The 20015-nt window shown below is 42.5% G+C and overlaps 1 protein-coding gene across 4 annotated transcripts in view; it reads left to right on the forward strand.

Moving 5' to 3' along the window:
* cacna1g (calcium channel, voltage-dependent, T type, alpha 1G subunit) overlaps window positions 1–20015 on the forward strand; it is a 190334-nt gene that overhangs the window by 157562 nt on the left and 12757 nt on the right. For all 4 annotated transcript variants that reach the window (XM_072712211.1, XM_072712212.1, XM_072712213.1 and 1 more), the window contains 7 exons: window positions 7949–8100; window positions 10273–10382; window positions 12778–12911; window positions 14021–14091; window positions 15080–15158; window positions 16191–16312; window positions 17317–17715. In XM_072712211.1, the coding sequence (XP_072568312.1) occupies window positions 7949–8100; window positions 10273–10382; window positions 12778–12911; window positions 14021–14091; window positions 15080–15158; window positions 16191–16312; window positions 17317–17715 (1067 nt within the window). The remainder of the gene's footprint in view (window positions 1–7948; window positions 8101–10272; window positions 10383–12777; window positions 12912–14020; window positions 14092–15079; window positions 15159–16190; window positions 16313–17316; window positions 17716–20015) is intronic.

Genomic DNA, 20015 nt, shown 5'->3' on the forward strand with positions numbered 1-20015 from the left:
AAGCAATCAACTTGGCCAGGGGGTGCATCGGAGGAGTGCAGTCCTTAGCACCAAGAATTGTTGCTTCAGTCTAAAGTGAAAAAGAACAACTAAAAAGTAACATATTAATGGGCCAAATATCTTTTCCCTCTAATAGAATGACTCAAAACAAAATACCAAAAATGCACTATGCTCAACTTCTAATAGATACAAAGGTATCACTGTAAGTTGTTAATGTGGTAACAAACACTGTATCTGGTCGTGTGTGTTAGTCCTCTCCTTTGTTACACACTCACTCTCCCAGCGTGATGCTTCTTGGCTTGCTGTGTGAGGAGGGGGGGCACTCATAAACTCAGATTTGTGTGTTTGGAGTCTCATTGTTGGTCCTTCCGGTGTTGGCATTGTACTGTGACTGTACACGTGACCGTGTCCACGGCAACAGTGTGCCAGGGTGTTTTTTTTTTTATAACCACACGGTGTTTATCATTTATGACTGTTCAGAAATGCATGATTGTGACTCATTCGTACCTTGTGCTAAGAAGATGAAAGGCCTTCAGCATTCCCACTTTACAGGAGGGTTAGGAAACAGAAATGTTTCGGTGTGTGTATGTGTGTACTTTTTTGTGCGGATGATGATGGGGATTGAGAACTGAATTTGTCAGCTGAGACTCAAGTGTGGCAAAGTGGTTTCTGGGCATTGCTGCTTCAACAGTATAGTAACAGAGGTTAGGTTACTGGATAAGCACTAAAATATGAAGAACAAAATCTGCATTCTCTGGGAAGGAGATTATTCTTAAGGTAGACCATTGAGGTTCATGCATTTTCACAATAAAGACGTTCTGAAAACACGCAGTTCTGATCTGTTGTGCTTCTGATACATTTCCTCTTCCGTTTCTGGGATTCTAATCCTTTTAATGGAATAACAGCTTTGTAAGAGAGCACCATTAGTCTTTTGTTGTCACCAACATGAACAGCATGAGACCCTTGTTTCTGGCCATCTCAAACACACCCTTAAAAAAAAAGGTCAAGTTGTAAGGTGTGCAATCAGCTCATCCAAAAATGCATTGTGTGAACACTCTGCATTGTTTTGACTAGCATAAGCCTTTACCTGTTCCTGTGGTGAATGCACTGTTTGCTTTCAATTCTCAAGTTGTCTGGCTTCAGAAATGGTATATGTTTTTTTTGGTATCCATACAAAGGTATCCATAAAGTGGAGGCATCTATAAAAAGGAGCAGAGAATTCTCATTTGTGTCAGGTCACATTGCATATTTTATTTGCTTAGCAAATGCTTTTATTCAAAGTGACTTACAGAGCATACAGGACTCTAAATTTGTTCATTTATACTGGATATTCACCGAAACAATTGAGCTCAAGTATGTTTGTCAAGTCTAGTTTCTTCAGGATGCATCACCTGATGTCCACCTGATTTGCATTATGTAGTTGATAAGTTGCAGAATTGCACGGTCGTTGGAGTCTGGCATTGCATTTCCCGTTCTAGAGTGATGAGATCTTATTAAAAGCCTTGACACACAGTGGGAAGTGGCCAACCTAACATGTAGGGATGTACTGCACTTTCATCCATTCCTACTAGCCAGGGAACCTGTGTTTTTTGCTAATTAGAAGGCAACGTGTTAATTAGCCTGTCCTCCAGTGTGATTCGGCACACTTTTGGGCAGCTGTGATAGGGAGGCCACCCACTAGTCTGTCTCTGTCACTTAGCTTCTGTTCCACTCCTGTTGGACGGCCCACGTTGGCTGAAGATCCTGCATACCGGCAAGTCGGATCAGAGGTGACGGCTAATAATCTCACTCAGTTGTGGAACCGGAACCATCTGTCTCTCTGTACCTGTTTCCTCCTCACTCCTGGTGACTCCTTGAGTCATAACTTATTCATCCTGCTCTGGCTTTTCATCTGAGGCTGTTTTCATTTACCTGGAGATGGTCAGGGCAGGTGGAGCTGCTTTGCCAGCTGAGATAGTGTGAGCCAAAGCTTTCCCTTGCCCCGGGTGAATGGTGGCCAAGGGTTCACTGTAGCCGACCGTCACCTCTCTGAGAACTACAGCTTAGGATATAATACCACTTCTGGGTCACATAGCTCCAACAGAAGAACACGTGTTCTTTGATGCATTTCAATGGAACCTACACAGCTGTGAGAATTTGGAGAAATTTTTCTCTGAAAATTTTGTACACTTGTCAGGTCAGATATGGCTGGCTTGTAAACAAAATTCATACTGGATGCTGCATACTGTATATTGCTTTTTTCATAACTTAATGAGTTGTGGAATATGATAAGATGAAATGATGCAACATGTACGAGCACTACGATAAGTGAACTAAGAGTTTGATTGTAGAGGTTTATTGTACTTATGGGTGTATTACACTAATGAGTAATATATAATACATTTTAAGCTAGTAGATATGGAGTAGCGAGAGAGATTGAAATGATACTTTTTAGCTCTACTTTTGGCAGCTGAAGGAAGTGTGGTTTCTTACGCAATCTGGCAGTGAGAAACACGGCTCCTTTTTGTCACCCCACGAGCAAAACTGACGAGAAGTGTTTTAATGCAACTCCAAGAAACAGTGGCTCCACAGAATGAACAGATGGCGTGAACTTTTCTGCATACAGGGAGATATTGCTCAAATGCATTTGATGGTGTTATAATCTAGTATGTGTCCATTCGCCATTTCCCTAAAGGTGTCTGTTTTTAGTTCATTTGTTATCATTGAAAAAATAAAATCTTTTTTTTTTTTTTTTTGCACAAATCAAAAATGACTCATCAATAACGAGGTAAATCATTTAGTAGATTGCAGTGTTTTTTTTTCACAGTAGAATGTCCGTGGTGCTTAACTGGGAATACTAATGAGCAGTATTTTCCAATAAAGGGCTCTTAAAGGTACCGTGTATGTATATACAATATAAAAAGTTTAAGCAAATCATATTTTGAAGGGGAACTTTGTAGAACATTTAATCTTAGAGCAGTAACTCAGTTATACATGGAAAGAACAAGCACAGCAATATTTGTGCACCGTAGTGTTAAACCCTGATATGGGGCAAACAGAAAAACGGTAAACAAAGAGATTATAGTTCGGGTGTTGAAACTCTTCTAAATGTAAGAATCTGTGATTTGACAAACCCCCCCAAGATATGGTGATCTTTCAACTTCTTTCTAGGTCACAATTTGTTGAAACGGATTTAACTAAACTTTTTTTTTCCACCTCCCACATTTTTTTTTCTTGACTGGGGGGGAGGAGGTAAATAATTACGGCAGCCCATTAGCCCATCAAATCCATCTCTGCTACGGAGTGATGGAGGGGCCTTATAAGAAACGAGGCTGAAATGTGGAGAGTGAGACAGCTTTCTTCATCAGCAGATGATTATCTTTTGGCAGGGGGCACTCCTGACATGTGCAGGAGTGTGAATGTTTAATGTGGTAGGTATAGTCATCCTCTTGGGCGAGGCTGTGACTGGGACTACTTGAAAGCCTTTGTGCATTGTTGATTGATGTTTTTTTTCCTTTTTTACTTTTAAGTTCACAATTTTAAGACAAAATTCAAATATTCAAATACTGCAAAAATGAATTGGATGAGAAGAAACAGTTTATGTAAGCTTGTACTTTTGGGTGTATTACATTAATGAGTAATAAATATATAATACATTTTAAGATAGTAGATATGGAGTAGTGAAAGAGATCTAAATTGTACTTTTTAGCTCTACTTATCTTGAAAAATTAGTTCCTTGATGGGTAAGAGCCAAATAATCCACTGTGTATGGAATGAAATATATGGTTCTGATTTTTTTAGAATAAATCATGGGCAAATAAGGGTAATAATTAAATTGGAAAAATAACTTTTCTGAATAGAAAACACAGCTGTACCTCTGGTTGGGGCTCATAGACGAATCTGCAAATCTTCCCCTCCGTTTAAATCCCTAATGATCTCTGTCCCCTTTAATGGTATTATCTCACGCACACCCTCCCCCCCCCCAGTGAGCTGTCCACCACTCACAGCTACATAATCGCCCACCTCCAGTCGCCATCCAGTTTCCATCCCAGACGGCCCATCTCTCTCAAGTCAGACTCAGAAAGAAGTGTGTGGTTTGTTTCATATGTTAACCTGCTGCATGATGCGTGTGAGTGCGTTTGTCTTAACATGTCTGTTTGTGGGTGTGTGTGAGTTTTCATGTATGTGCATTGGTCTGTGTGCGTTTCTGTATGTATGAGTGCTTGTGTGTGCATTGTGTCTGTACATATATTGGTCTATGATGCTATCATGCCTTGTCATTGTGATCAATGTTGTTTTTCTTTCTCCGCCTTTCTTTCTTTCTTTCTTTCTTTCTTTCTTCTGGACTCCTCAAATAGCTCCACTGCTCGTTCTCGCCGTCTTTCGTGTTTTCTTCTGTAATATTGATGTCAAAGAGGGTAGAGCATTTGAGAAATCCAACAGAATTCTCTCGACGCATTTTTTTTTTCCTTCACTTCTTTTGTACAGTTAGCCTTTGATTCAATGTATGCTGGTTAAAAATGATGACGGAAAACCAAAACATAGCTATTAGAAAGGCAATATTTTGCTTTAAATTGACAGACGAGTAGTAGTAATGTCAGCATCCAGCAAACATTGACTCTAATGTGATTAAGTCATTGGCTGTTGATGTCAGGGGTGTAAAACCAGTGGAACTAAAATAAATCTCGGGCCTAATAGGGTCTTGGAAGACAAAACGAAGCTTAAATTCATGAACAGCTGTGACATTGATGACCTTTTTGCAGCTGGTTTTACCACTCCTGTCCTTTTCTTCCTTTTGAAGACATTGTTACCATCCAGGGCTCTGAGCTTCTGTCACCTTTTCAGCTGTCTCTGTCCAGCCCTGGTCTCAGTCACACAGCTCATGACATTAACCTCCTGCCCAGGGCCACTACCCCTTTAGGACTCCACATTCTACCTAAAATATTGGCTGTGACTCCACACAGAAGCATTTTTACCCCATAAGACCATAGCCTTATTCAGATACTCCTTACCTTGCCCACAGTCAGGTCTGGCCCATAGAGGACAAGATCCAGGTTGTTTGATCCACTGGTGGAAATAGCCACAGAAAAATCTTTCGGCATAGCTAATGTAAGTGTTTCTTTAAAGCTCCATTAACCTTTAATCAGATACCCCCATGATTTATGTGACAAATGAATATGACAAAGATTTCCCATTATGTGTGTCTCTGATGTTATACCTAGTTAGGTGATGATAGATAGACACTTACTGTATGTCCCAACACTCCTCAGGTTCAGGTCGATATGTGCATCTTTTGTTCCCTTTTTGCCTTTTGTAACAACCCTCAATTTACCTTGGATGTATTTTTTCGAGGGGGGGCCTTGGACCTCCAGAACGAGTGCCCTGAAAATGGTTTCCCCCTCAGTCTATAGATATCCTCTAGACCACATGGGATCACTCGATGTCATCTGCCCAGACAGAGGGAGCGATTGTGAGGAATATTGCCCACTGCGGAACAGACTGATTCGCGCTGTCGTGAGGGCAGAGTGTGCAAGGTCCATGGCCTTTGCGAGGGATAAGGGTAGATGAAGAAATCCAGCTCTCAGCCTGCACGAGCACAGGGTGAAATATGTAGGCCTCCAGGCGGAGGCAGCGTGATGAGCATGAATACCGACTGGTGGATGGGGAGGTGGGAATGAGTTGGCATCTGTGGGCTTTGAACCCGATTGAGTACTGCACTGAGCCACCAGCCATTTTTTTGGAGTCAGGTACTGATAACCCCAATCAATGGCATTTTCTGATTCTTTATTCAGTTTAAACCTACTAAACTAAACTTAAACTAACTTGGCTCGGTTGTTGTAACTGGGGCCTACAGTATAATCCAATTCTCTAACATCACATTTGTTTGCTTCTCAAGCGAGCTGGGAACTCAAGCTTTGAATTTGTGAAGGGTAGGTTGGCAGGGTGGCCAGTGGAAGAAGGCCTGTCTCCCTCAGTCTCAGTGCAGTACTCAGGGGAAGAAGGCCTGCCTCCCACAGTCTCAGTGCAGTACTCAGGGGAAGAAGGCCTGCCTCCCACAGTCTCAGTGCAGTACTCAGGGGAAGAAGGCCTGCCTCCCCCAGTCTCAGTGAAGTCCTAGCAGGGCATAATCTCAGTTCTCAGTATCATTTCTCTTCCTCCTCTGTGGGATTTTTTTTTCTCTGAGGAGCAACTTGTGCTCTAAAGAAGTAGTGTTACAATAAAACAGCCTAGTTGAAGGCTTTAAATATCCAAAATCATTTTAAACTAGGGGGGGAAAAGAAAAAAAACCTTTAGCTTAAATGCCCTCTAGTTTTTTTTTTTATTTTACTTCCACTGAGGTTACTGTTGATTCGCTAAGCCCAGTGGGGGAAGGGAAGACTAGCTGAGAGGCTAATGAAGCGAGGAGTGCTGTGCTGAAGGACCAGAGGAGCTGGGCTGACCTGTGGGGCTTTGCTTCTATTATTATATTAAGTTCTCAGAGCATCTAGGCTCAAAAACTTGCAAGCCGATCCGGGGTAGGAGCCAAGCCGGCTCAGGACAGGAACGCGGCAGCCTAGTCTGACACCATTTTTATTATGTGAGTTGGCCATTGCCATCACTGCCAATGAACGACCCCAGACTGCTGCTTTTTATTAGACCTCATCTACTCCAGCAACAGCTCACAGGTGGAGCCATTATTTTGCTGATGTCAGAGAGCATGTGAGGTGTTAGACGCCATTGAAAAGATGTGAGGCCAATTCATAAATTGTGGATTATGAAAGTTTTTTAATGTCAAGTCAGCAGGTTTGGGAACGTAAGGAACATGTTTCCAATTAGTCTGCATTGGAGCCAGATGTCTCTTATAATGCTCGCAATAATGAACCACATGACTGCTCTGGTTGGCATCCTCTCCTGGAACCCCATCGTACTGACTCCTGGCGCTCCATATACAGTACCATGCGTACAAAGATGCCTCAGTACAGATGGGTATGTCATCCCTGTATTGTTTTTCCCAATGAAAAACGTGCCACCTGTTCAGACTTCTCATAGCCATACCTTATCATGGGTCTTTTGCATGGAAAGCCGTAGACTGCGAAAAGCATCCATGTTGCTATGCCAGTGCATGACCATGGGCTTTCCACTATTCCGTTATGATGCACTGCAATGCAGTGTGCTTGTTCCTCGCGTTCCCGCTGCATTTCTATGGACAGCATGTCCCAGGAGACGCCCTTGTTGTCCCGCCCCCGTTGGACAGTAAGGCCCCACATGGACAAACCACTGCTTCTCTGTCGCTTCAGCATTGATGTAGGCCAGCAAAAGAATAGCCTCTCTTCTTCAAACACTGCCGGTTGTCTCATTTTCTTTTGTATCATTTTATACAGTCCTTCTAAGATACTGGAAATTGTAAAACTGTCTTCTTTTTTTCCAGTTTTCTTTTTTGTTGTCATGGCAACACAAGTTAATGTTTGTCCCTCTCTGAGGTTTCCCAAAGAAAGAAACTAGGTACGCTAAGCTGATAATGCCACTGCCATATAATAAACAACTTTAAGTGCAATTTCTTCCCTCTTAAACTCAAAAGTGCCCTCCCATAGTTCCCATTCCTCAAGGTAAATAATTGTTCTCATTTTCTCAGTTTTTTCTCTTTTCAGATCTACTTATTTGGCTCATTATAATAAAAGCCAGTTAAGTGTGTACAGTCCCATTCATGGCCGTGGCCGGCTCCTTGTCCTCATATTTCAGGGTTATAAGACTAAAGCTGTACCTTCTTTCTTTCTGTCTCTTGGTAACGCGGCTCCCTCGAGAGTGGATGCTCTGCTCTGCTGTCTTTCGGCCTGTTTCTTCTTGCTCTGTCACCTTGTCTTTTTCTCTCGGTCCCGTGTGCTGATGGAGAGCGGTGGAGTCAGCGTGTGCGACTGGGCCGTGGTCTCACTCTCCCCCCTCACCCACCCTGAACCCCTGACCCACTCCTGCCCCAATTTTCCTGCCACAGAAGCCCAGTGTAAGCCCTACTACTCGGACTACTCGCCAACCCGCCTGCTCATCCACAAGATGTGCACCAGTCACTACCTGGACCTCTTCATCACCGTGGTGATAGGCCTAAATGTCATCACTATGGCCATGGAACACTACCGGCAGCCCAAGGTAGGGATGGCATCTGCTGGCGTAGCAGAGGAATCCAGGAGAGCCTGTGAAGCATGCACACACACGCACACACACATAAGTGACACACACACTCTACAGCCATATTGCTCAGGGAAATTCCCCCATCTGTTGCGGTGTGAGTTACCATGACAGGAGTGTCCCAGCATTGTTCCAGACTGCACAATCTTTGAGCTTTAATGGCTCCGGCCTGTAATTCATACAGTGCAACAAATTAATCGTGGATTATTTGAAGTGACAGGGATAGGGAAAACAAATGAGCCACGGGAGGCAACTGGAGCTATCGGTTAGACGGTAAATCCTCAGTGTGCTGCCATCCCTTTATTGCATGTTTGTCTGTCGAGATTAACCTTTAAATGAAAAAGGGACGCTGTAAATCTCCACCAATCCATAGCGGTCTTTATGGCCTCTCAAACTCAGTGAGGCAAAGGAGCTGCAAACCGCTGGGAGAAGGGAGGGAAAATGGAAGGTGTACTTGAGGAGAGGGGGCTTGAACGACAAGCTAAATTCCTTTTCACTCCGAACATCAGAGCGTGCAGACTGGCAGCTTCTAAATTGCCCTCATTAGCGATCATTTTGAGCACGACGACAAGTGACAGAACGGGGATTTTGGCTGCCCCGGTCTCCGCTCAGCCATCTCCGATCTTTCCTCATCCATCCTGCCTGTTAAAATGCTGAACGACGTACCAGTCATACTCCTGGCTCATATAGACTGCCTTACATCATAAAGTAACATACTTATAAAGCATGTACACCAACACCTAGTGTACATGTATGTATTCTGTGGGTGTTTTCTTTCTGTTCACACTCTAGTATCTATGTACACTTATCATGTTCCTGAAGTGAACTCCTGCCTAAAAAAAGGCCAGGAAAGTGTTTGGGGGGGGGGGGGGGTCAAGCTAGTGCAAACCCTGAGAATAGTTACCTATTGGGCAGTATTATATTCTGTTCTCTCTCCTCAGTGTTGAACTGAACCGCAACCGCAATCTTCGTGGGGACCATCAAGTCATTTCAATGGGCAAAGTGCTAGTCAAGATTTTTGGCTATTTTAGTTCTTGTGTGCACCGATTTTTATTAAATTGAATTTCCACTAGCGGGGACCAAAAAAATTTGGTCACCACAATGAAATATATACGCAACTCACTCTTGGATATATATATACGTGTGTGTGTGTGTGTGTGTGTGTGTGTGCGAGTGGGTATACCTACAGTATCTTTATGGGGACACAATGTCCCCATAACGTGATAAATATCCATTTTTTTTCCCTTATCGGTGACTGCTATGAGAAATCTAAAAATGCAAAAACCCTTGTATTTTGTTTAGTTACTTATGGTTATAGTATAGGGTGGGGGTTAAGGTTGTCATAGTTAGCATTAGCATTTTTCCCATTGAAATGAATGAGTGGTCCCCATAAATATATGTTTACCCTACATGTGCGTGTGTGTGCGTGTGTGCATACATACACACATCCTATACATATATATATATGTATATGAAGTTGATCATGTATATATATATATTGTGTGTTTAGACTTGCTTAGGTGTCTCCCCAAGTGGCTTGGTAGGTGGCCATGTTTGTGTCACGCCCCGACCCTTGAGCCATCCAGGTTTCCAGATTTTTACACCTGTCACTAATTGACGTCTTTAGTTTCTCCTCCTTTCCAATTATTTTTTTTTTTTGTGGGAAAGTAACAGCAATCGTTAGCCAGCCCCGTCCCCAAAGTCATTCAGGGTAATTCAGCCCAGGGAGTCAATTGATTTCTGGTGAAGAGCCAGAGCGGTGCAGGTCTTAATTACGGTGCGTCTGTGCGTGGAGACAGAGTCAGGGGGGCAAGACGGCACAGACGATGGAATTGTTAACAAATGATGGACTTTATATACTGTAACAATATGTCAAGATTTCCATCATTACTCGACTAACTCAGTAGAATAATCAGTTACTGATAACTCTTTCGATAAAGTTGAAGACTCTTGTAGTACTTGATATGATGCCAAGATTTATGTGGACTGGTGAATCATATAACCTGTCGTCATATTAAATGTCAGACTTTAATGTTTCATAATAAATCATGGTATGTTGTTATCTTGCTTCTCATGAGTGGTACACGTGCATAAAAATGTTCTCCTCATCATCCTTTTCTTTGTCTGACGTAGGTGTTGGACGAAGCGCTGAAGATCTGTAACTACATCTTCACCATCATCTTCGTCCTGGAGTCTGTTTTCAAGCTGGTGGCTTTCGGCTTTCGCCGGTTTTTCAAAGACAGGTCAGAGCACTAACTCAACGGTTATGTCAAAACGCACTCGGGTAGAAGTTAGGCTTGTTATACTCCCTGGTAACTTAATTTTTGTAATTCTTATGATCCCATTAGTTGATTCCTTTACAAATCCCTTCCTTTTAACAATATGAAGTTGATCATGTGAACCTACCATAAGCATAATAGAAACACAGCAGGATTATTAAACAGAATGCAGTGATTAGCTACTGAAAATCACTTTCTTACCAATTGTATGGCATATTACACATAAACATTGTTAGGTACATTATTGTGTTCAAAAATAATTGATTTCTGAAAGGTTAAAAAACAAAGTTATTGATTGGTTCCTCCATCTGCCCTTGGAAATATGCTATGCTCTCCTACATGATTATTTTTAGCCTTTCCTGGCTTAAGCAAGGACCCTGTTTTTTCTTATTTTTTTTACTAGAACTCCCACACCAGAACATTCTGACAGGTCTACCTTTCTCTCTCTTAAAAAAATCAACCAACTGTCCAATTCAGATTAAAAGCTGTATTTGAAGCAATTGCATCAAACTGCTTCAAAGAACTAAATAATGACCAGTTGCATTCAGTCCTGGAAAATTGCAAGATAAATATATAACCTTTCAAGTCTCTGTTCTTATATACTGTATGCTACACAAGCTGGCCTGTTTTGCTTACCACTTTTACCAAAAGTCAAGTATTCTTACATCTTGAACCTGACATTTCCTCCCATTCCCAGCGTGGTTCAGTATAAAGATTCTGAAGGGAAATTCTGCAAAAATACACTATGGTGATTGAGTTGTAAATTTTACTTACTTTAAAAACACCTTTAGTTTTTGCTGTTTCAAATTTTTTGTTCAATCTGAAGGAATCTTTGGATGTGGAATGTTTATAGGAAGATTGCACATCCTAGGCAACACAGATTTCTTGCAAGTTTTAAGAATTTGTGTCTAAGTATTTATTAAAATAATACATTTAAAAGACAACAGGTAACCTAAAAGCGAATAAATAATACATATTTCATAGATTTTGATCTTTTTTTATGCAAATCACAGCATTTTAATTTTTAGTCTGGGGGGTAACAGGTTGATGGCAGGCTTGGGTAAATCTTAATTGTGTCTAAAATATCATTAATGCTAACAATCCACAAGTAGGAGGAATACAGGAATATGTTTCAAACACATTTTACACTGAGCCTGCTTTGTGCATTTACCCACTGCATTTTCCTGTCACTCAAAAATGTATTACATCAGTTTTTCCTTCATATCACTTCCATATTAATGATTTTTGTACAAGTTTAAACACCAGCAAACACAATGCATAGAATTATTCCAAGGAACCTACAGTATTGAGATTGCCTAACTAAAAATTATTCCTTATGATTAATTCTGACTGAATGCTGAATTTAGTGTCAGAGGTTTTAAGTGTTAATAGGGGAAGCAGGAGGGGTATCTCTTGAACTTGATTCACTGAAATTTGTTACAGTTCCCAATTCCCAAAGCAAAGGTAATTGCTGCAAGACTTCGTATAATAAACCATTTTTGATCTAGAGGCCTTTGTGCAACTTCCTTCACTGCCGATGTCCTCAGTACTACATCATACATGAATGATTGCCCCTTTCATTGTGAAACATGGGGCCCAGACAGCAATTTATACATTAAAACAGTTAAGCTGGAGGTTGACCTTTTTCTTACTCTGCACAGATGTTCTGAGAGAAATTCAATGTATTTTAAGGTTCATTAGTTAATCAGAAGTAATCGAAGGCTTTTTTTTCTTTTAAGTAAATATATTCATTCTGAAGACGTTTTTCAATGAAAAACTTTCAGATGGAAGCCGTTGTAGGAATGCATATCACATTTTAGTCAGCTTTTCAAATTTAAATAAAATATTGAAGTGAACTAAGTTCTTTTTAAAAGAACAGACTTTTTTCCTGATGTGGATAGTTTTTTCTCTATGTAAAGTTGAACTATTTTAAAGAGTATTTATATATTTGTATGCTTGGCTATGAATATAGCTTGTTTGCGTTTGTACCCAGGCACCTACGGGAATTTGTGTGGGACTTAAGGGATTAATCAGGCAGGTTGCTTCAGAAAGCAGTGCTGTTTAGACACCGCATTGTTTCTCACGTCAATCCCCTATCTTGAATGCACTTTAATTGAAATTCTTTCCACACATCAATTGGTTTCCTCGCATTGAAGCACTCGTGCCGCCATTGAACAGACTGTCCCTTATTTCCATACATTACGCTGCTCCCGTGATGTGATACGATGCGGTAATGCAGCGGCGCATCTGTAGCAGGCAGATAACATAATGCGCCATGCCGTGCCTTTCTTTGTTGGCCAAGTTTCTCTAGGTTTTTTAACTTTGCACTTTGAGCTAAAACCAGCTGCACTCCGAGCAGGTGGAACCAGCTTGACCTGGCCATCGTACTCCTATCCATAATGGGCATCACTCTCGAGGAGATCGAGGTCAATGCCTCCCTGCCCATCAACCCCACCATCATACGCATCATGAGGGTCCTGCGCATCGCCCGTGGTGAGTGCTGCTGCCTGCCTGGCCACCCTATGTCACCCCCTCCTTCTCTTCCCAGGCTGACTTGAGGGTTCCTCCAAAAGGTCAAGGAGTCACGCCTCCTTGCAGTCGCAGCCCTGCCCCCATTAGATCATGCTGGGTGCGTCGTTTTACTGACACGTAGGACTCCAGATGGCTGCGATGACCGGGTTTTTTTTTTTTTTTAAATAAAAAATGGGCAAATGGAACCATGCTTAGCGTGATTGCTGCCTGCGTAACGACAGAGCCGCCTTGGGCGTCAGTATCGATTACACCCTGCGTGGAGACCTCTGGATAAACACACCTGCACGGAGCCATCTTCTTCTGCTGTATGGGGCCCGTTTGCCCAGGACGGAATGGGAGCTGCTTTAATTAAAGTCATGCCCGTCTCCAGCCTCCACTAATGCCAGCTAGCGCTGATTTTTCTAAAACTGTCCTCCTGAGAGGTCGGTGTGCGAGGGCTGAATGGCCCTGTCACCAAAGTCATTAACCCCTCACATATGCCCACTGTGTAGAGCAAGGCCCCAATAATAACATCCGCTGACTCCTCCTGCGACCTGCGGAAATTACAGCGGCGCCATGGGTGTCCCGCTCCAGCCGTTACCGTGCGTCTCCTCCCTGCGGTGTCGCCCGTGTTCTCAGGGAGACGTGACAGCCCAGGGCCTCGGGGTCCCAAGGTTTTTTTTTTAGGATGTCGGGTGGATGAGCATTTTCTCATGGCGAGTGCATGATCCTCCCGGCTAGGGAGGGGGCGGCGTGCGGCTTTTGGGGAGGACAGGAGGTCAAAGAGGGAACCCTGCTAGGACAGGCGAGGTTAATTCTGAGTGACGGCACTGGAATGTCAGCTACATCCGGGGGGGAGGGGGGGGGGGCATGAACGACGTCACTGACAGCAAGGTCTTACTGGTGTATTTATGCATGAGGAATGAGAATGCTCAATAATGAAATATGAAATTCAGTCAGGCCAGATATAATGCATTCATTATGGTTAAGGTCAGGGGTTCTCGTCCATAGAAATAAATGGACACTCGTCACAAAGATTTAAATATAAACAACAATTGTGTGTGTGTGTGTGTGTGTGTGTGTGTGTGCAGTGTTGAAGCTGCTGAAGATGGCTGTTGGAATGAGGGCTCTCCTGGATACAGTGATACAAGCCCTACCTCAGGTATGTGCTCACCACTTCTTCCCTGGTGTCCGGAAAGTGTCATGATGGGACCCTGTTCTGCGAATCAGCTGTCTGTCCCTGGCATACAGTTTCACACAATTTCACACCATTAGACAATCAGAATTCACTTTATTGGCCAGGTACACCTGCATGTGCTGGGAATTTGTCTTGGCATTATTGCTGCATCTACTCTCAAATCAAAACACAAAAAACAAATAAACAATAATAAAAAGAAATAAAATATAACATTCAATAGCATGAGAAATATTGCAGATCAGTAAAGCTTATGGTCAGTAAATTGGTATTTAAAAAATGTACAAAATGTGGAAATAGATGTGCAAATTGAAAGCAAAAATAATTAATTACATGATGGCCAATTCCTGCTGGTACTTTGAACTGAAAATTTTTGAAAATTCATGGAAAAAGTTTGGTAGTGTGCCACGCTCCCGATATTACCGACAGTCATTTGTCCAGTTGCTTAATTGCCATACTGCCTGTGGCTGAAAATAATGTTATTTTTCGTTCCTGCAATCACTGTGACCTTTTCATAAGCAGTTAAACATCAGCAGACACACACCCCCCGGCGGGGGTTCAGACTCACTGTGGGCTGTCCCAGATTACTTTTTTTCCCCTGGGATCCCACATCTCCCCAGTCAAGTCTGCATGTGTATTTGCACTTTACATGGGGGCAGAAATGCAGATTCATGCGTCGCAGAGATAATCGGATGGCAGCATCGCAGGGGCACACAGATGATATCGGGCGCCGATTTAACATTCAGACGAGTTTTGATCTCAGTACACAGTGAGCCTTCGGGCACCATCTAAATTCCTGTAAATCTTGGATATTTGCATGACCGGCCATGATAACAATGAAATATTTTTGGTCAGAGGTGATTTTTCATTGCCCGTCCTCAAGTGTTATCTGATACAGCTTCTGATTTCCCTCTGCGTCTCTTTCTTTCTCCTCGTCCTCCTCCTCTGCCTTTAGGTGGGGAATCTGGGTCTTCTCTTCATGCTGCTATTCTTTATCTTCGCAGCGTTGGGCGTGGAGCTGTTTGGTGACCTGAGTAAGGCATCTCAAACACAGCGTACAACATGCTGACAGACCGTCAGATTGCTCAGAAAACATATGCCACAAACACTCGCTAATTATCAAGAGCTATGCTACTCTCAGGGTGTTATTTCTTGCATGGGGTTCTGTTCCATTTAAATTCTAAATTGCCTGAAGAGTTTGTTAAACTGATGAATTGATTCATCTAATTGGTTCTTCAGAATTACTTTTAGCCCTTAAAGAGGTCATTAAAATTTCACTCCAAAGTTCTGTTTTTTTGTGGCTACATTCAATCAAGGACTGAAAGTAACAGAATAAAAGCAGCAGGTACAATTAGGCCGCTGGTTGAAAATGGACCCCCACCACCCCAAATGACTCTGTCAGAGCTGTGGATTTCTGGATTAGCACTGAGGAGAAGATTAGAAGACTCAGACATCTTCCCTGGAACCTAGTGTTTCCTGAACAACTATTTTTTCCCAGTTGTCATTCTCCTTGTTCTCAATGTAAGCTGCCTCCTACCATCGAAAGTGACACACCTCCCGTTCCGGATAGCCTTGACGTACCTTCAATATTTCACCTCATAAGGCATTATTAACCCCACTGGGGTGTCTGCAGTTCCGGGTTTCAGAACCACTGCCCTGACCCAGTAATAGGGACCATAATTGAGAAGATGAGCTGATAATTTGAGAGATTTCATGCAAGAGAGGAACTTGTGGGTTTCTTCCCCAGGGTGCTGTCTAGTCAAAGACCAGTAAAGGCCTGCTTGTATCTAGTTGTTTAAATTAATATCCTTCTCCTTGGTTTCCCAACCCGGTCCTCGGGGAACCCCAGACAGACCACGTTTTTGTTCCCTCTCATCTCCCAATTTGGATGGTCTGACAGGAAGCTGGGAGGGAGCAAAAATGTGGATCATCTGTGGGCCCCCGAGCACCAGATTGGGAAACACATGCACTTAAGTTTACCGGTGGGGGGGGGAGGGGGGGGGGGCACACAGTCAGAGACAGTAAATTAACTGTTATCTCTTATTCCCCCTCCCTGTTTATCACAGTATGTGATGAACTCCATCCTTGCGAGGGTCTGGGTCGGTACGCCACCTTCAAGAACTTTGGCATGGCGTTCCTCCTGCTTTTCAGGGTGTCCACAGGGGACAACTGGAATGGTATCATGAAAGTAAGTCGGGGGAATGAGGAACCACAACCCCCGTTAAATGTTATGCCACCTATCTCACTTCAGGCAGCCTTATTACATATATATTTATATACCTTCCATTTTTTAATATATTCCAAGAAAATTTGCCCTTTACAATTGCATTTTTAAGCAATTCTGAAATGCCAACATATCTCATAGCATTTGTGGATTTCTGGATTAGCACTGAGGAGAAGATTAGAAGACTGAGAAAATTTGCGCTGCTATGAAAACAAAATATAATGCATTTTAATCTTTATATGCTAACTCGACTTCATTTGCGCTATACGGGTTAAAATGCTAGGTATTTTCTTGTTATAGCAGCGCAAATGCACATAAAATAGGTACGCATTTGCACTTTTACAAACAATTGATTGTCGCACGTATCGTTTTTAAAGGTGAATGCACCAGTTATTTTAAAGGGGTGCACCAGTTATGTGCACCCCTGTTTATAGAACAAATATAAATAAACTGGTGATACTACATTCTGGGAATGCGGGTTTGTGCACCAAGTGAGCGAAAATCATATTTACGGTTAATGATTCAACTTGTTAATTTGGTATTTTATTTTAGGTTCTCCCCAGTTCTAATTAATGCTACATTTTGAAGCATTCCTGCAGTATTATATTTATATAGAACATCACTTTCTCTCATACGGCAGTCAAGTAATTGCTGCATGGAGGGAATAATCAATTCTCGAGCCATCGATGTCAACCAATCAGGTGCCTATTAATTCTATATCCCTTAAGAGATTGTTTGAGAAATATATCTAGGAAAACAAACACCTTTCGTAAGATATATCTTTAGTCTTCGAAAGACGCCAAGAGTCACCGTTATCAAGAAACCCATACCAGATGATTACATAACTTGAAATCATGTGGAATTATCAGGTTTTGGTCAATTTGCCATTCAGAAAAAAACAGCCACATGTCTAGTTCCTGTAATACCCAGTGCTTCACCCACCCTCTTCTGCCCTTTGTCCTCTGCAGGACACTCTGCGGGACTGCGCCCAGGACAACGGACCCTGCTACAACACCGTAGTCTCACCCTTCTATTTCGTCTCCTTCGTGCTGACTGCACAGTTCGTGCTGGTCAATGTGGTCATCGCCGTGCTCATGAAGCATCTAGAAGAGAGTAACAAGGAGGCTAAGGAGGAGGCGGAACTAGAGGCGGAGCTAGAGGCGGAGCTGGAGCTGCAAACCATAGGGGGAGAGGGCGGGGTCATGGGACCACGCCTCTCTCCCTTGGCTTTGAGTGATTCTGGTGGGCCTGGGGTGCCACCCTGGATGTGCGGAGACCTTCAGGAAAGAGCTGGCCCACTGGACAGTCCCAGAGACCTTACACACATAAAGGCAGACTCCACCCTGTGCCTTGAGCCACCCCGTTCGGTGAGTGACTTCCTGTGCATTCAGTCTGATGTGTCTCATCACCTCTTTAACCTCGGGTGGTTCCTCTTTCTTCATTGTAATAATTACGTGAGCATCGACATCTATTTGTTTACAGTTCATTTTCAAATGCTTTGAAGGTCAGAACGAACCGGACAGCTGAAAATGGTTCGTTTCATACTTTTTAAACTGTACATGACTATCACACTACTAATACGATAGCAGCGGTCAGTGGCAATGCAGAAAAACCGTGGACTTGGCAGGAAACGATAACATATGTCTGTGCCAGTAATACTAGGCGGTATCCTGCCCAAGGAGTTGTAGCAGACTGTTTCTAAGCAGGTGATGTCTGGAACAGTGCAGAATGACCTACATATTCAATGTATTATAAAAGTCCAATACCTTTACCATCTGTTTAGTCAATGTCAGTGTCTTCCTCATGGTCAAGTACACTTGCAAAATATCTACTTGTGTTATTTTATTCCTGGAGAAAACATACAATAGTCACATCCAATAATCTATTCCTTAGCAACCTGCTGAAAGTACAAAAATATTTTTGAAAGAAGTGGGCATGAAGTTGCTTGGTATAAGGGTATGTTCACATTACAAGCCCCCTTGTCCAATTCCGTTTTTTTGTTCAGATTGGATTTGCCCATCTTAATGGTTCATATTCATAAAGTGACCTGTATCTGACTGTAATGTGAACGCATCTGTCCTCTGAAACAGTTTGCATGTGCACATTGATACGTTTTTGCACGAGTCATCTGTGTCACCAACAACAAAGAAATGCTCAGCACACACAGAAAGGCAAAGGACCACATGAATTCCGATCTGACCATTCACATTCATGTCACATGGCCACAAATCGGATATATATCTGATCTAGGACCACATATGAAAGTGACTTCAATCTGATTTGAAAATATCAGATTTGTGTCTCCACACAGCCCTGAAAAAATCAGATCTGAGTCACATTCAAGCAAAAAGATCAGATTTGAGACACTTCAGCTTGGTGGTGTGAACATAGCCCAGGGGTGGGCAGTCTTACCCAGAAAGGGCCGCTGAGTGTGTGGGTTTTCGCTGCAACTTCCTAATTAGATTACTAATTAGAGGACTGATTGGCTAAAGAGTCCTCACACCTGGATTTGAACAGCTGACCTAAAGGTTATCCCCAAAACCTGCATACACACCGGCCCTTTGCGGATAAGATTGGCCATCCCTGATATAGCCTAAGGCTTTCTCAGTCAAGCCTACTGCCCACTGGCCCAACAACAGAATCCAGTTGGGCAGCTAAAGGCTCTGAATGCATGTGGATGTTTCATTGAAAAAAAGTTACTTAAACTTCAAAGTAAACCAAATTAAATTTTTTAATTTAGGATTTATTTTTTAACACTTTTATTATGATCTTCAGATAATTTAGGGTGATTCTGATTATTCCTAACTTCTTTTTTTGACTGAGCTAATTCCTTCCGGACTGTAATGTCATGTTTTGATTTAAGATTCACTTTCAGCTGATTAAGCAATACACACAAGGACCAGGAGTAGCCGGAGTGAGCTTAGTTCAGTGGCTCCAGGACACTGTAAGCTGGCACAATGCCAACGTGTTTGGTCAATTCAGCTCAGGGACTGGTGCAATTCCAGTAGATCTGATTTATTCAAGTCATATGCTGCAAGGCAGTTGTCACTAAGTTTAATGACTTCAGCTCAGAGACTGATACATTTTCTGATACACTTCATGTCTGATCCACTCAGCTCCGAAGCTGCAAACCAGTAATCAGTGTACTTGATCAGTTCAACTGACTTAGCTGAGAGGCTGCCAAGCAGTTTATCACTGTATAGTATTATGTAGTTATTCAGGGCCAGTTTAACCAACCCAAGTCAAAAAGCTAGAGTCACTAGACTAATACCCAGAGCTGTTACAATGCTCTAGTGTGTACTAATCCTGTCCAGCAACTGGACATGTCAATTGCAATTTAAATCAAAGTAGATCAACCTAAAGTGGTCACTTGACAACATAACACACCAGATGCAAAGCTATACAGAGTCAAAGTAATAGTATAGAGTGACATCCCAGCAGAAGTTACACATGTGCTAATATCACATAATGCTATTCTGTGTGGACTTGAGTGACCTGCGTCAAAATGGGCAAGAAGAAAAGGGACGAGCAATGAATGGATTTATGAGCATAAGGTATGCAAGAGCATGCCTGTGGGCAACTTCTCGTTCAGTGTGGGTTGAGATGGGTCCAACAGACATGCCAGAGTGAGTGTGTGAACATAGTCCCGTCAGAGCTGATTTGACAG

The sequence above is a fragment of the Paramormyrops kingsleyae genome, chromosome 5, assembly GCF_048594095.1.
Source record: "Paramormyrops kingsleyae isolate MSU_618 chromosome 5, PKINGS_0.4, whole genome shotgun sequence".
Taxonomy (NCBI): domain Eukaryota; kingdom Metazoa; phylum Chordata; class Actinopteri; order Osteoglossiformes; family Mormyridae; genus Paramormyrops; species Paramormyrops kingsleyae.